At 35.8% G+C, this 16426-nt stretch overlaps 1 protein-coding gene across 10 annotated transcripts in view; it reads right to left on the bottom strand.

The window, feature by feature from the left end:
- Positions 1 to 16426, bottom strand: part of Saxo6 (stabilizer of axonemal microtubules 6) — a 35372-nt gene that overhangs the window by 18405 nt on the left and 541 nt on the right. For 4 of the 10 annotated variants that reach the window (XM_013360123.4, XM_021728693.3, XM_040280340.2 and 1 more), the window contains exons 2-7: positions 15688 to 15802; positions 11944 to 12314; positions 10735 to 10869; positions 7787 to 7954; positions 6142 to 6245; positions 5964 to 6063 (exon numbers count right to left, since the gene is read on the bottom strand). In XM_013360123.4, coding sequence (XP_013215577.1) covers positions 5964 to 6063; positions 6142 to 6245; positions 7787 to 7954; positions 10735 to 10869; positions 11944 to 12314; positions 15688 to 15802 — 993 coding nt within the window. Of the gene's footprint in view, positions 1 to 5963; positions 6064 to 6141; positions 6246 to 7786; positions 7955 to 10734; positions 10870 to 11943; positions 12315 to 12346; positions 12803 to 15687; positions 15803 to 16426 lie in introns of those variants that run through there. The other 6 variants (XM_040280341.2, XM_040280342.2, XM_078053185.1 and 3 more) reach the window with 6 other exon arrangements.

Raw genomic sequence — 16426 nt, 5'->3', positions numbered from 1 at the left:
AAGTGTTACATTTCTAAGGAAATAGAAAAAGCAAAAAACAGCACGTATGTCATAAGAAGCCACATGATCCCTGCAAAGCCCTAATGCTCTGAGCTGAACCTAAAAAAGAATCCTAAAAGAGAATTTTAAAAATTGTTTTCTTCACTGCCCCCCCAAAATCCAAGTATGCTCATTTTTCATTTCTTTCAACTCCTGCACTTTAAAGAAAATGTCTTGTAGGGGGTTTGTAATTAATAGGTAGAACTGAAACACATGGGTTGTCTGTTGAATGTCTAACCAGTGTATTTGAATGCACAGCAACAGTGTTATACAGTGCCTTGACATACTCCTGACTGTATGTCTAGGAAATACATTCCACATGCTTCATGGCCTCTCTATTACCTACACAAAGTCTGCATGCTTTAGTATCACTTCCTGCTCTGTGTTCTCAAAGACCTCTTCCATTAACCTATGAACTCCTTGAGGTGAGGGGAAATGTAGCATTTAAGCACTGATTTCATCATAACCTGTTCTGAGTATGGATGAGAAGTAGGCTGAGCTGCAGAGCTAACAGAGATAAGCAAGAAACTCCCTTGTACTCAATGAGTTTCTAGTCCAATAAAGGAGGCCAACCTGTACCTAAATATTCTAATATTGGCAAGTCTATGTCATAATAAACCAGTGAGCTATAAACTTAAGAAGAGGTTCAAGAGGGGGTCCAATCAGTACCGCCCCGTGTGAAAGAGTGGAAGGAGCAGTAGAGGAGGCTGCATTCTCTCCATGTGGAAGCAGTTTATTGCTTGTTCAATGAGAGAATGGATGAAAAGCCCCTCTATGTACACAGTGATCCAGTTTTGATACCAATTATATTTAGAAAGGAAGGAGATAGTTTATAGAAATTCTGTAAAGTTTTAGTTTCCCATTTTTACTGACATTTAAAACTTGATGCATTAAATTTTCTTTATTAGCAATCTTTATGAATAATCTCAGTGCTGATGCCGTTTCCACAAATACAATCCTTTAAACTTCTAGAATTCTAAAACTGAAAAGTTAAGAGATTGACATCTCCCAAAGTAAAGTGTTCTACTAGAAAGAGAAATAAAAAAAAATCAATAATGTAGATTAAGAATGACCCCTACAACCACAATCAGAACCACTAAAAAGGAAAGATATAAACCATTCCCAACCTAAAACAATATACACAGATCTTTCTGGGTTAAGTAATGCCATCATATTATATGATATAAATGCTATAAGTAGGATGTTTTCATTATTTAATTACTTTTTCCAAACTAAGCATTAAGTCATTTGAAGTTTATATGCAGAAAAGTCAAATTCAGAAAACTGGAGGGAAAGAATCTTTTTTCTCAAAAATCATGCCTCAGTTGGATGCAGTGGCACACACCTGTAATCCCAGCAGTTCAAAAAGCTGAGGCAGGAGACTCCCAAATTCAAAACCAGCCTCAGCAATTAAGTGCGGACCTGAACAACTTAGCAAGATCCTATCTCAAAATAAAAAAATAAAAATAAAAATAAATCATGCCTCCAAAAAGAGGAGTCACTTTATATCTAGTCCTTACATCTGTCAAATTATAAGTTGACTCTTGAATGTGGGACTTTATCTTCAAAGTCCTACTTGTCCTATTCTAATGTGTCCTCACATTACCTCAACCAATGTTTGCTGACCAAAAGATTACCAAACAATCGAGCAAAAAATAAATTTAACACAATTCAGTAATTTTTCTGAGGGCAAGGATCTAACAATTGCAATTCTTGGTTGTTATTATTTCTCTTAGCTGTTATTAAAAACAATCTTTTAAATAAGTACTTCATAAAATAGTTGCATAAGTGGTTATATTACAGAGATGACAAACAAAAAACACCTGACAAAGCCTACCACTAAGGTATTAAGTGAAGAGGTACTTAGGACTTAGGACAAAACACCCGGTGACTTGACGATAAATACCACGTTTCCACAATATAAAAGAAAATGAAGATGATATGTGGACTTGAAAACTGTAACATGACTCAAAAAGTGACAATATTTTCATGATAAAGGTCACTTATGTCAAAGTGCATTCAAAGAATATGAATGGTGCATTAAATATTAGGAAGGTATGGGGCTGGGGATGTGGCTCAAGCGGTATCGCGCTCGCCTGGCATGCGTGCTGCCCGGGTTCGATCCTCAGCACCACATACCAACAAAGATGTTGTGTTCGCCGAGAACTAAAAAATGAATATTAAAAAAAATATATATTAGGAAGGGAAGTGACAGAGAACCTTATATTTAGGCACCTCATTATCAGCCACATACAGTAAATGTCTTTGGGTGGTGGAAAGGGATCTAAGATTTTAAATAAAATATGGCCTACATTAAATGTCTATAACCTGGTTAACAAAAACTTACTAATATCACTGACCACTAACTTATTAGAGAAAATTTTTAATTCCTTTCAAATTCCAATTTACTTTTAAAAATTATTTTTCTCAAAGAACTTAAGACAAACTATGCTTCTAGTTTAAATATTTACAAATAGCAGTAGCAATTAATAAATCAAACAGTTGATTACAAGATATCACAACAGGAAACCTTGAAAATAACATATTAAATTTACAACAAAGTTCCCTTCCATCATGGAAATATCAGGAATTTCATCTTTTCATGACTTCAACATAATAATCCTCTCAGTCCATTAAATGTTTAGACATGAGGCCTAAATACCAATTCATTTTAGTGTAAAGATGTCTCAGAGACTAGGAGATAATCTTTCCAAAACAAGAGCTTCTCACCATCTCCCTCTAGTAAAGTGCCCAAGCATGACAGGTCAGCAGCCAACCCTATGAAGTGGCCACCTCAGTGACCATATATGTTCTGCCTGTGTCCTTGACTTTTCCCCTGGCCCCATCACAGAGCATAGAATTCCTTGCCAAGATATGGGACACTCATAAACAGCTCAAGAGTTTAGCTGAAGGAAGTATAAGTGAAATAAGCTAAACTCTGAAAGTCAAAGGTCAATAAGTACTTTATAAAACAATTTTATGTGTTTTATCTCAGGTGTGGAAGTTAGAGCAAAAAAAAAAGCAGCGGGTGGTAGGTGGGGCAGGAGGGGGGCGTCTCATGAAAATGGAAAGGAGACCAGTAGAATAGGGGAAGGGAACCAGTGAGAGGGAGGAAAGGAGAGAGAGGGAGGTACTGGGAAACAAAACTGACCAAATTACATTATTGTATACACATACAAATATGTAAAAACAAATCCCACTATTATGTATAATTAGAATGTACCAATAAAAGAAGATAATAAAAAATACAACAATAAAAAATAATTTAGTTGCCTTGATTCTTCTTCCATCAGGGCTGCTTTTGATGCTCAACTTTTTAACTTGATTTCACTAGGGTGAACAGATGAATGCTGCCCCAGATAAAATCTGGGACAGCTGGAGCTTTGTGTCTTACTCTGTCTATACTACCATTGAGCCATGATTAGGTAGAAAAGCACCAAGAGCAACCATGGTAGAAGATTAATTAAGTAACTCCTAGAACCAATCAAAGCCCAGAAGAGGCCAAGAAATGTGTCTGGGAGCTGCCAGCTTAAAGAACCAGAAGCTCAAAAGTGCCAGCACCTTCACTAGGAGTGAAGCCATGCAGCCCTTGGCAATGGTTTTAAGGACTGAGCTAAGTAAGAGATTCTTTGCCCATCCAAATTACCCTCTCTTTAGAATGTTGGGGGAAGAAGAATGTTTACCAATATCTAACAAAAAATGTTTTAATTTAGTTTATGCACACAGAAAAGGAAGGAAAAAAACCTTTCAAGATATGGTTTTAAAGATACTAATTAAATGATAACTAGAAGTGCTCCTTTGCTTACCCTTTGCCTATTAGAAACTCCAGACAAGTAATAATTCTCAGTTTTAGGGAATAATTACCCTTTCCTCAGACCTATCTTTATTTTTTTTTTTTTATTGTTGGTCGTTCAAAACCTTACACAGTTCTTAATACATCATATTTCACAGTTTGATTCAAGCGGGTTATGAACTCCCAACTTTACCCCGTATACAGATTGCTGTATCACATCAGTTACCCTTCCATTGATTCACATATTGCCTTTCTAGTGTCTGATGTATTCTGCTGTCAGTCCTATTTTCTACTATCCCCCCTCCCCTCCCCTCCCCTCCCCTTTTCTCTCTACCCCTTCTACTGTAAATCATTTCTTCCATTTGTATTATCTTGTCTTACCCCTCCATTACATATTTCTTGATATATCATATTTCACATTTTGATTCAAGTGGGTTATGCACTCCCATATTGCCCCTTATACAGATTGCAGATTCACATCAGTTTCACTTCCATTGCTTTACATATTGCCATCCTAGTGTCTGTTGTATTCTGCTGCCTTTCCTATCCTCTACTATCCCCCCTCCCCTCCCCTCCCCTCCCCTCTTCTCTCTCTACCCCCACTACTGCAATTCATTCCTCCCCCTTGTATTATTTTTCCCTTTCCCCTCACTTCCTCTTGTATGTAATTTTGTATAAACCTGAGGGTCTCGTTCCATTTCCATGCTATTTCCCTTCTCTCTCCCTTTCCCTCCCACCTCTCAACCCTGTTTAATGATGGTCTTCTTCTTGTGCTCTTCTTCCCTAGTCTGTTCTTAATTACTCTCCTTATATCAAAGAAGACATTTGGCATTTGTTTTTTAGGGCTTGGCTAGCTTCACTGAGCATAATCTGCTCTAATGCCATCCATTTCCCTCCAAATTCTATGATTTTGTCATTTCTTAATGCAGAGTAATACTCCATTGTGTATAAATGCCACATTTTTTTTATCCATTCGTCTATTGAAGGGCATCTAGGTTGGTTCCACAGTCTTCCTATTGTGAATTGTGCTGCTATGAACATCGATGTAGCAGTGTCCCTGTAGCATGCTCTTTTTAGGTCTTTAGGGAATAGACCCAGAAGGGGGATAGCTGGGTCAAATGGTGGTTCCATTCCCAGCTTTCCAAGAAATCTCCATACTGCTTTCCAAATTGGCTGCACCAATTTGCAGTCCCACCAACAATGTACAAGTGTACCCTTTTCCCCACATCCTCGCCAGCACTTATTGTTGTTTGACTTCGTGATGGCTGCCAATCTTACTGGAGTGAGATGGTATCTTAGGGTGGTTTTGATTTGCATTTCTCTGACTGCTAGAGATGGTGAGCATTTTTTCATGTACTTGTTGATTGATTGTATGTCCTCCTCTGAGAAGTGTCTGTTCAAGTCCTTGGCCCATTTGTTGATGGGATTATTTGTTATCTTATTGTCTAATTTTCTGAGTTCTTTATATACTCTGGATATTAGGGCTCTATCTGAAGTGTGAGGAGTAAAGATTTGTTCCCATGATGTAGGCTCCCTATTTACCTCTCTTATTGTTTCTTTTGCTGAGAAAAAACTTTTTAGTTTGAGTAAGTCCCATTTGTTGATTCTAGATGTTAACTCTTGTGCTATGGGTGTCCTATTGAGGAATTTGGAGCCCGACCCCACAGCATGTAGGTCGTAGCCAACTTCAGACCTATCTTTAGATTCCCAAAGTTTCTCCCTTATATCAGGGTATCCCAACACTAAAACTCCTCAAACTTCTAAGAACTCAGGCTTCACCTTCCTTTTGCCTAGAGACAGTAATGTACTTACACACTGACTGGAGGTTTGAATATCATAAAAGAATCAAATCTATGGTGCTACAATTCTGTAAATTGAATTTATTAAAATAATCAAATGTTTTATTGCAAAAAAATTTTTAATTTTAAACAGGTTAATAATAAATATTAATCTCTAATAGTAAACACATTGATAAATTATATTCTAATGCATACAGCTTGAAGTTCCTGATATTTTTAGTGCTATACTCTAAAAGTATGCTATAGTGCATCTTTAAGTCTCTGTTATTAAAACTCATTGTGAAATTAAATTGGTACACAGACAGAAAGCAAAGGGGAAATAACACACTCACCTGATCTGGCACATTTTCCTTCACACATGTCCAAGCTCCACTTTTATATAAATACTGAGCTGGGCTCAGAAATTTTGCTTTATACTCAGAATTCACCTTCCTAACAGAGAGGAAATGAAGGTAAATATTCCACTATGTTCACCATCTAAATACCATGGTATTTTTCTAAAATACATACCCAAGCCTCTGATGTCTCCAAGGAGCAAGCTTCTTTTTAGGCTGGTTTGAGTCCTTCGATGCCATCTCTGCTTCTAATTTTAAAAGATCATCTGTTTTATTACACTAAAATGGAAATAATTTAAGATTTTATGCTTCAAATATAAAGTAAAAACACAGATGTTATAAAGTTAAGCATGGATATTATATTCCATTTCTGTTTTTAGAAGCAGGCTTTAAACACTAAAGATAACAGAAGTCACAACAAATCAATAAGTAAGTTTTGAAACCAATATATCTAGTTGTTATCGGTGAAATATAATGCAGGATATGGTTTCATTTTCTAACGAGAAACAATTTAGACCCTTTGGCTAGGGAAGATTAACAAATACACATCTAAATAATCGAACTTAATGTTACTATATATTGAAGAATGATTGCAGATTTCTTTGATGTTCTAAATTTACATTTAATTGTTACAGTAATTAAATGTAAATTCTGATGAATAAGTTACCACAATGCTTTATTGAGTAACTTAAACATTTTTCCCCAATTTAATTTAATTTTAAAAAAAAAAAAAAAAACGCAAATACATAGACACATATAATTTTACTTTTAGTCACACACTTATTATAGAAACCATAAAGTATCAGGTTATCAACATTACAGGAGTCTCAAAAGTAACATTTATATTTCATTTTCTTGTCATTTATGATTTTAGTCTAATGCTGTTACTTAAAATGGGTATAATTTCACATACTGAAGCAAATGTTATATTGTGTATAACTGTTATATTGTGTATAAGTGATGTGAATTATACTAGTTATAACTTAGCATGCTAAGGTTTTGGTTTAGAACACATATGTATGTATTTCTGTTTAATTTCTATTACTTAATTTATAATATGTGTTTCTATTTTTCCTGTTATACTTACAGCTTACATTACTGTAAGGTCAATCATTTGATATCAGATAGTATACTTACCTGCTTATTGCTGAGAGTTCATCACACTACATTATTTTTGGGGGTGGGGGGGTGCTAGCAACCAAACTCTGGGACACTCGACCACTGAGCCACATCCCCACCTCAATTTTGTATTTTATTTAGAGACAGGGTCTCACTGAACTGCTGCATAGTGCCTTGCTTTTGCTGAGGCTGGCTTTGAACTTGAGATACTCCTGCCTCAGTCTCCCTAGTCCCTGGGACTACCAGTGTGCACCACCGAACCCAGCCATATTATTTTTAATTACTTATATATATGTGTACCACTAGCTTAGGAGCAGCTTGGGACTTGGTGTGTTTGTCATCCCTGTAGTCTCTGTACCGACCCAGTGCCTGGCTCCAAGTAAGTACTTGTGAGCATCTGACATATGATGAACAAACAAATAAATAAATGCACTAACAAAGAAAAGAAGAAAGGAAAGAAGGGGGATTTGTTTGTTTGAAGGTTAAGAGTCAATGAATAGGGGGCTGGGGATGTGGCTCAAGCGGTAGCGCGCTCGCCTGGCATGCGTGCGGCCCGGGTTCGATCCTCAGCACCACATACCAACAAAGATGTTGTGTCTGCCGAGAACTAAAAAATAAATATTAAAAATTCTCTCTCTCTCTCTCCTCTCTCACTCTCTCTCTTTAAAAAAAAAATTAAAAAAAAAAGAGTCAATGAATACCTTCTTTTCAGGAGATACTGTTTCAAGATTTTCGTTTTCTTTCAAATCGTTTCTTAATTTGGGTTCTTTCACTGGAGATAAACCTTTGAAATTTCTTTTGTATTCAGTTTCATGGACAATTGAATTACCTTTGAATTGTGGAACAAATTGGGCTTTATTGTGGAAAACCTTAAAACAAAAATTAGTTTAGATTTTTTGTCAGTTAATTCAGAACTTAGGTCTTTGCTTTTAGAAAAAATCATATATATAGTTGAATTATAGGATTAAAAAAAGCATTTTGTCATTTCACTTCATATGTTTAATTAATATCCAAAGGTCAAATTTCCATATTCATTAGTATATTTTAAATAATAGTAACTGTAATCAAAATAATGCTTAAGACAAAATAAGTAATAAACAACACCTATGTTTTATCTTTTCGTCCCATTTACCTACCTCCAACCTCCCAAAAGTAAAATAGAAATATTTGAATTATATAAATAAAATTGTAATTGTTTTTGTACAAGTTTTATCCCTCCTTTACATAAATTTTCTCTTCTTATACCAATATAAAATTCTTAATATTTTGAATACCAGATGTGTTTGATTGAGTTTTTCCATTGCTTGCTTATTTTTACCTTTTTCATTAAGCAAAAAAAAAATTTGGGAAATTACATTAAATGTTTTATTTTACCCTTAATGTTTTATCAGATGGTTTCAATCTTATGGTATATAACCACTGATTACAAGGAAGTCAAATGGAATAAGTAGGAGCTCAAGTAAGTTCTACAGTATTGTTATTTTTTTTTTTTTTTTTTGGTCGTTCAAAACATTACATAGTTATTAACACATCATATTTCACAGTTTGATTCAAGCGGGTTATGAACTCCCAACTTTACCCCGTATACAGATTGCTGTATCACATCAGTTACCCTTCCATTGATTGACATATTGCCTTTCTAGTGTCTGATGTATTCTGCTGTCTATCCTATTCTCTACTATCCCCCCTCCCCTCCCCTCTCCTCCCCTTTTCTCTCTCTACCCCTTCTACTGTAAATCATTTCTTCCATTTGTATTATCTTTTCTTACCCCTCCTTTCCTCTTATATATCATTTTGTATAACCCTGAGGATCGCCTTCCATTTCCATGCGATTTCCTTTCTCACTCCCTTTCCTTCCCACCTCTCATCCCTGTTTAATGTATATCTTCTTCTCAAGCTCTTCGTCCCTACCCTGTCCTTGTTTACTCCCCTTATATCAAAGGGGTCATTTGGTATTTGTTTTTTAAAGATTTGACTAGCTTCACTTAGCATAATCTGCTCTAATACCATCCATTTCCCTCCAAATTCTATGATTTTGTCATTTTTTAATGCAGAGTAATACTCCATTGTGTATAAATGCCACATTTTTTTTATCCATTCATCTATTGAAGGGCATCTAGGCTGATTCCATAATCTTCAGTATTGTTATTTTAAAATGCTGAAAGGCACATCTTCATTCAGATCTAATCCAAGCAGTTCGCCTTTTTTAATACAAGACAACCTCAAGGACTTTTCAGTCAAAAACTGTTCTGACTCCTTTACATATTTAATATAAGACATACTTTCAGAGGACAGGTGTCTGATAAAATAGAACTGAATAGCTCTATTAGAGGTTCCATCAACAAGTAATGAAAGTTTATCATAGAGCTCTTCAAGTCACAGACCCTGAAACTGATATGCTTTTGACTTACAAAGAATATTTGCTTCCAAAAGAATTCTTTAAAACCCTCACTAACTAAAGTAATAAGATTACTAGTGAAGATATTGCTATTGATTTATTTCATGTTGTACTTTTGATACTATAAAAATAACATTCTTCACAATGCTTTCGCTGACATGAAAAACTTGTCAATATGGTTCTGATTTGAATCAACTTTAGTTTATGAATCAAATATTCCATGAAAACTGAACAATTACAATTTTCAGGTCATAAAGTAATTTTTTTTTAGGTACTTAAAATCCAAAAATATCTGTGAACAAGCAGAAGAAGTACTAAACCTATTTATTAGGTTAATATGTTCTTAAAATGTTATAAGTTTCAATAAGCCCAAAACTGCCACAATGTATGCAGTCACTGGTGTTATTATCTTAGTGTAAGATGAATGACATTGTCTTCCTGCAGAATCCAACTATCCTCTCGTCTTAATTTTTAGAGGTATATAAAGTATACAAGTGAATGTTGCAGTACAGGAAAAAAATGAATGTGAGCGGGTGTGAAAGAGTGTGTGTATTAATCAAGACAAACACAAAGACCAGGAAAAAGAAAAGGCTAAATTCTCAAGGGTCCTGGAAGTAGAGCTATTTCCTATCTAGGTCTGGAAGTATGGTTAAAAAAATAAACAAGGGTTCAGATCCTAAGAAATATCTAGAAGATGGTAGCAATAAAACAGCAGAATATCTAAAATTGTGCAAGAGTATAATGAAATCTAATATCACATTTTGAATTTTATAAACTGACAATTATTATTATTATTCACCTGATACAAAATTACATATCTTGTGTTACTTCAGTGTATTTTATAGTTATTAAACTAGTTATGTCTTTCTTAAAAGATAGAAAAATGCAAAAATATTAGTCAACTAAGCACAACATTTTAGAATAAAATCAATTTAATAAAATTTTTTAGTAAAAAAATCTTTTAGCATGCAAAAACTTACCAGTTCCCCAAGTTTTCATTACCCTGTCTCATAATTAGTGTATGTGATGGATCTGGCAACAATGATCATCAGTAGCCTAGGACAGTATAATATTACTGCTATAAATCATAAGTAGTAAGAGGATTTTAGCAAAACTCTCATTCTCAGTTTTCTGGAACCTACCTCCGGGCCTACTTAAGTACCAAATTTCTTTTGGCTTTTAATTCTATGTAAATTTACATCACTACATCAGATGATGATACTTAGAAACATATTACATCCTTTAAACTACCTCATTGGCTGCAAACACTGGAACAGTTTCTTTAGAGGTCTTCCAAACAAACTGCCTTTGATATTCAGAATTTCTCAAGGCATTATGTGAAGGAACAACTGTTAACCCAGCTTTCTTACGTAGAAGTCTATCCACCTGTTAGAAGAAAAAAAAAAAATCACTCAAAGCCATTAAAAATTTCTACTCAAGCTTTCTTTTCAATTGTGCTTAGAAACACAAAAAAGAAATCTATCCTCTTTAACAAGTTTTTAGGGCTACATCACAGCATTACTAACTATATGCACATTATTGTGCAGCAGACTTTAAAACTTTTAAATGATCTTTAAACTGTTAAAACTATTTCAAATTCCACTCTTAATACTGTCAATGGACTATTATGCACCCCAGAAAAAGGCAGCATCTCTCAGTCCCTTCCTATCAATCACTCATAATTCAATTACCAAAAAAAAAAAAAAAACAAAAAAAAAACAGTACCTTTTCTAATCCACACATTATTTATATGGACACCCACTTCCCCTGCCCACCAGACTCACATCACCTTCCTTGATTCCCCTGCACCCCTAGTTTTCTCAATAAGCCATAGATTCTTCTCCAGCACTCTGAAGTGCCTCTGCAGGGTTCCAGTCAGTGGTGGACTTGAAACAAGGAAGGAGCCATGGATTGAAGGCAATGAGATCCCACAAAGGAGCCCCTGAGCCTCTGCTTATGTGCTCACAGGGAACAGTGGCAGGCCAGCTGTGACAAAAGAGAGCAGAACTGCAAGATCTTTAACAGCCAGCCAGAACTCTCCTTCCTTTTGCATTTGGTCAACTGAGATTCTGTTTGTTTTCTTGCTGGTATACAATAAGAAACCGAAATGGGGATGGGTAGAAGTTAGCTCAGCACCTCTGCCAGAAGTAATGGCCTACTCCCTTTCTGTCTCAACTTGATCTCTCCCTTAGGACTCAGATGCCGATTTTGATGACTAAAATCCAGAGGCAGGCTGTTCACTCAATGAAGGCCTATCCTAGTAAAACCAATTCAAAATATCGAGTATGAAGAATAGAACCATTCATACTAACTGAAGTCAACAGCCTCTTTATCAACTATACCACAGACAAAAAACAAGGGAAAATTTTTAAACACAAACTGTAATATTAGTGAAGTGATGTTAAAACCAATAAAGAATTCTAGGCTTCTGGAAAAAAAAAGTACAATGAATATGCCTACCCCATCATCTACATTTTTGGAAAGAAGCTTGGTAGAATGTTCCAGTTCCACATTTTCATTAACCGGTACATGGTTTGTTATTACATCCTCGTTCTTTTCCACAGCACATGAAGCTCCTTCAGATCTGGAGTCTGCAGAATGAGATCTGGTTCTCTTGGGAACCCTGGAGCCCTCTAATGAGAGAACTTTTTCTTGGTTTACATTGTTTTGTTTCATCTCTTGTGATTTTGGTATTTCTGGGACTTTAGGTTCTGGTGATACAATCACATCATTCTTTGGGATAGCTCCAATCCACTCCAGAGATTTTGAAACCTGTGTGTCATGGTAAGGGACTCTTCTTTTGGAAATAAAACTTGGCTCTTTGGTGATCCCTACAAAACACAGTATACAAAAATAGCTACCAAACCACAAAGTAACAAAGAAAACTCTTAATAATACCTATGAAAGAAGAAATGGAATTTAAAATTCAGTTAGAGATATATATACAGATACACACAAACACAATTTCTTTCAGAATCAGGATATAAAGCTAAGTATATTTCTCAACATAAAATATTTAATTTTGCTTTATCAAAGTATTAAAAGCTTAACCATAACCAAAAATTAAAAATTGGGGTCACAAAGCTCAGGTTATCTTTACACAAGTCACTAGAATCGAAAGGTGAACAGATTGGCAAGCCAGCGAGGACATGTTGCCTCCATCTCTAATTACTTTCCTGTTCTACTTAATAGAACAATGAGCCCTGGTCTGTCAAAATTTGGAACTCTGCACAAAGCTTCTCTTATGCAGAGCAGACCAAAATGAGAAGGGATGGGATGTCATTATGCTGGATCGTGGTTCTACTTTTGCCTTGATTTCCTGAGAAGCAGAAATAATGAATCCTTTCAACAAGAGTTAAGATATTACTTCTCTATACTTCTGTCTGGCAAGCAAATGTCCAGAAACTTCACCATCTACTAAGGTAAAAGAAGCTCTGCAAATGACAGCACTGAGACACTGGCCTAGTTTGGAGTCATTCTTTAAAGAGAAAGAAGACTGCTGCAGAGAGGGGAGGAGGGTGAAGATCAGAAATGGAAGAAAAAGGAAGGCAGACAGAGAATTGGTGATAAGATAAAACCAAGAGCTCCATCACCACTATCACAAATGTGTTAGCTGTCAACCCAGAGTTCCTGTCCTTACCGGCTTCTCTAGACCAACGGTCTCCAAATGGATAAGGTTAAGACTTCCCAGGGGAATAAACAGAAATGAACACCTTCCAGATCCTCAAATCCATATGTGCTCTTGCTTTACACTGATCTATGCCAAGAGCTACATCTGCCACCTGCAGTTCCATTCCCACTGCCCCTTTGATAATCACCTTATTCCTACTTTACAAAAGACAGACATGCCTCACAACCCACCACTGAAACTTACTATAATGCATCACCCCCAGGTATAACAAAATCTCAAGGGTGGGGAGACAAGGGGACAATCAAGAAAGCATAATTCCCAAGGGAGAATAGATGACAGGAAAAGCACAGGCAGACTTGAAATAACAAAGGAATGGCATCTTATTAAATACACTTTCACATCTTTTCCATCCACCTATCTTAGAATCAAAATTCAGACACATGAGAAGGATGTCATGTGAAATTAACTTTTGGTTCAGTAACTTTGAACCAAAAGATAGTTAATTTTTTTTTCTCACAGGAAATACCTAATTTGGCTGTTCAGTTTGCCAGTGAGAAATGACTTTGTCAATTACATGAGGAATATTTTCCATAAATTGAATGAGCTAAGTTGGCAGCCTCATGTTTTAACAAAATTTACGTAAAGCATCTATTCAATATCCAATATGCCAGAAAGTACTCTCCTATAAACTATTTATTAAAAAAAAATAAAAATAAATGAATATCAATTTAAAAATGTATGAGGGTAGATAGCAAGATTTTCTAAATTCTTTTAGGAAATATGAAAGCAAAAAAATTTGAAGAACACTGCCTTAGACTTCTGTTTTAATACAAAGTCAGGATTTGGGTAGGTGCACCAAATGTAAAGGAAAGATTCTCAAGTAGTCTGACCCTTGTCTCCCAGCACCAGCAAATCCCAGGGGTAATAAACACAGAATGTTAAAAGAATGTACATTCAGTCCTATGCAAAACTACCATTGTTCCTTGCTAACCTCCCACCTCCATTTCTGAGCTCTGGCTCCACCCTTTGCCCTTACTTAAAATTCCCATTGACATTCCTCCCTCTAGACCATTCCTTCCTTCTAAACATACATTATTCAAAAGTGGCTTTGTTCCCAGGGTCTCCTTTTATCACTGTCCCTTAAAATGTACTTGATCTAAGTTAAAATATTATGGGAGCAACTATCTGGCTAAAAATTGTTAACCCTCTTTTCATATTCCTCTGGGCCTTCAGCAGGATGTCTACATTTTAAGATTTATTTTGCATTCTTAATATAATGGCACCTTGAAAATGTGGAATTTCTGGTCACTTGGAAAGAGAAGATTATGAGTAGAAGGGTATTCCCAACACCCTCCCAGAGAAGCAAAGGATACCCAAGTCTCTGAAGTCACGTTGGGATAAGCATACTGATACTTCAGAAGAATCCTAAAATAGCCACACACTGTAGCCACTCTTCCTTTGTTCCCCAAACCTAATCCTGGAAACACTCCCCACTTTCAGTAACTTCCCAGGCTTTGTACTCTACTCATAGGTCTTTCTTTTTCCTGGCTTTAAAATATAGCATTTAAGGAACTTAAGATACCACACATCAGTCATCCATGAGGTACCAAGCACTCATCTGTGCATATACACATGCCCTAACAAGCAACATCTCATTTAATACCACACAACAATCCTATGCTGTGGGTTAAGTCTCACTTGGCAAAATGGGCTCACTTTACCCAGGTCATACAGCTATTGTAGATTTAAATTTAGGTTTATTCATTCATTTAAAAAGTTTTAATAAGTAGTTGAGTGTTTCAAGGCCCTGAGTTAAAGGTATTGGGAAGAAACAAGAAGACAGAGCCTGGCTCTCAGAGATATTATACTCTAGTGAGGGAGAAATTAAACAGGGAGATACAGTAAAGTCTGTCTCTTTTCTATCTTGCCTGGGAAAACTTGGTCAGGACTCAAAATTCCCTAGGATTTGGGGAGGCAATATATGTAATAAGAATGTGACCTTCTGAGTTCATGGGCTCTAAACAAAACAGACTTGATTCCAAATCACGGCTCTGCCATTTACTATGAACCTGAAGCAAGCCACTTAATCTACACTTCCATTCTTCAAGACTTTGGGAGTGTTCTTCCCCAGGCTAATCCCCTCTCAGCTTCTATTCCCAGCTCACATGTCACCTCCTTAGTCTTCCCCAACTATCAAATCTAAAATGTATTCCTTCCAATCCACCTGTCTCCCATGTTATCTATCCCACATCCCTACTATTTTATATATAACCTGAAATTCGTTTATTTATTGAACTGCTTATTATCTCTATAATTAAGGGATTTTGGTTCAGTGATACAACCCTAAATACTAGGATACTCTGGGGCCATGGTAAACAAATATTTATTTATTTATTTAATGGTATGTTTGTTAAATATTTAAATGTTTATTTATTTATTTAACAAATATCCGATGAATATTTGTTAAATAAATGAATGAATTAATCAGACCATCTGGATTTTGAATAAATCATTTTTTAAACTGAGTCCAAAGTTTACTAAAGTTATAATGGCTACTAGTTTGCTCAACTTACCTAGTTGATCTGATCTAAGTCCAGCCCATGGGTACCTTCGTGCCACTGAGGCATTATAGGAATCTGTCAAATATGACTTTTTCCACAGAAAGTTTCTCTGGTATTCACTCAGTCCCTGTAATGTAAAGTACAAATTTGAGTGTAGTACAATTAATGAAAGTTGATTTAAGGCACACATCAATAAAAACAACTTCCAAAACTCCGAAGAGTTGAAAGACTCAAGACTGATAATTAAACACAGACAAGCTCCTTAATAATAACTAATGTTCACCCAGCCCTGTGCTAAAGAGTTCATGTGTTATATCCTTTAATCCTCACAACCACTTGAGGCACGGCTAGTGGGAATCTGAGAGGCTCCCCTTTGGGCTGGTTCTGTGATTCCAAACTGTGAGTGCATCTGATAACCTGAGGCAACCTAACTCCTCATCAATACCAAGTTCCCACCAAGTACACAATATTCTGAATCATGCCTAGAAGCATTTTATATTTTAGGAAATCAACCAAAGAAAGACAAACTTCCTCCCATTCTAGATATGAAAGAATTACACTCAGGATTTATGGAACACTGTGGTCACCCATTATGTTGAAGGGTGCTGGTCCCTGAACAGCTACACCTGAACCTTCTAATAAATCCTAAAACAAATGCACAACTCTGAAAACTGTGTACTACCCAAACTCTTTTTACTAATGACCCATTTCTCAAGTATTTAAGAGATTCTTACACTTTAAAGTTTTAAAG

This window comes from Ictidomys tridecemlineatus, chromosome 6 (genome assembly GCF_052094955.1).
Source record: "Ictidomys tridecemlineatus isolate mIctTri1 chromosome 6, mIctTri1.hap1, whole genome shotgun sequence".
In the NCBI taxonomy this organism is placed as follows: Eukaryota; Metazoa; Chordata; class Mammalia; order Rodentia; family Sciuridae; genus Ictidomys; species Ictidomys tridecemlineatus.
Note: the sequence above shows the minus strand (reverse complement) of the source record. Positions and strands in the feature narration are given on the sequence as shown.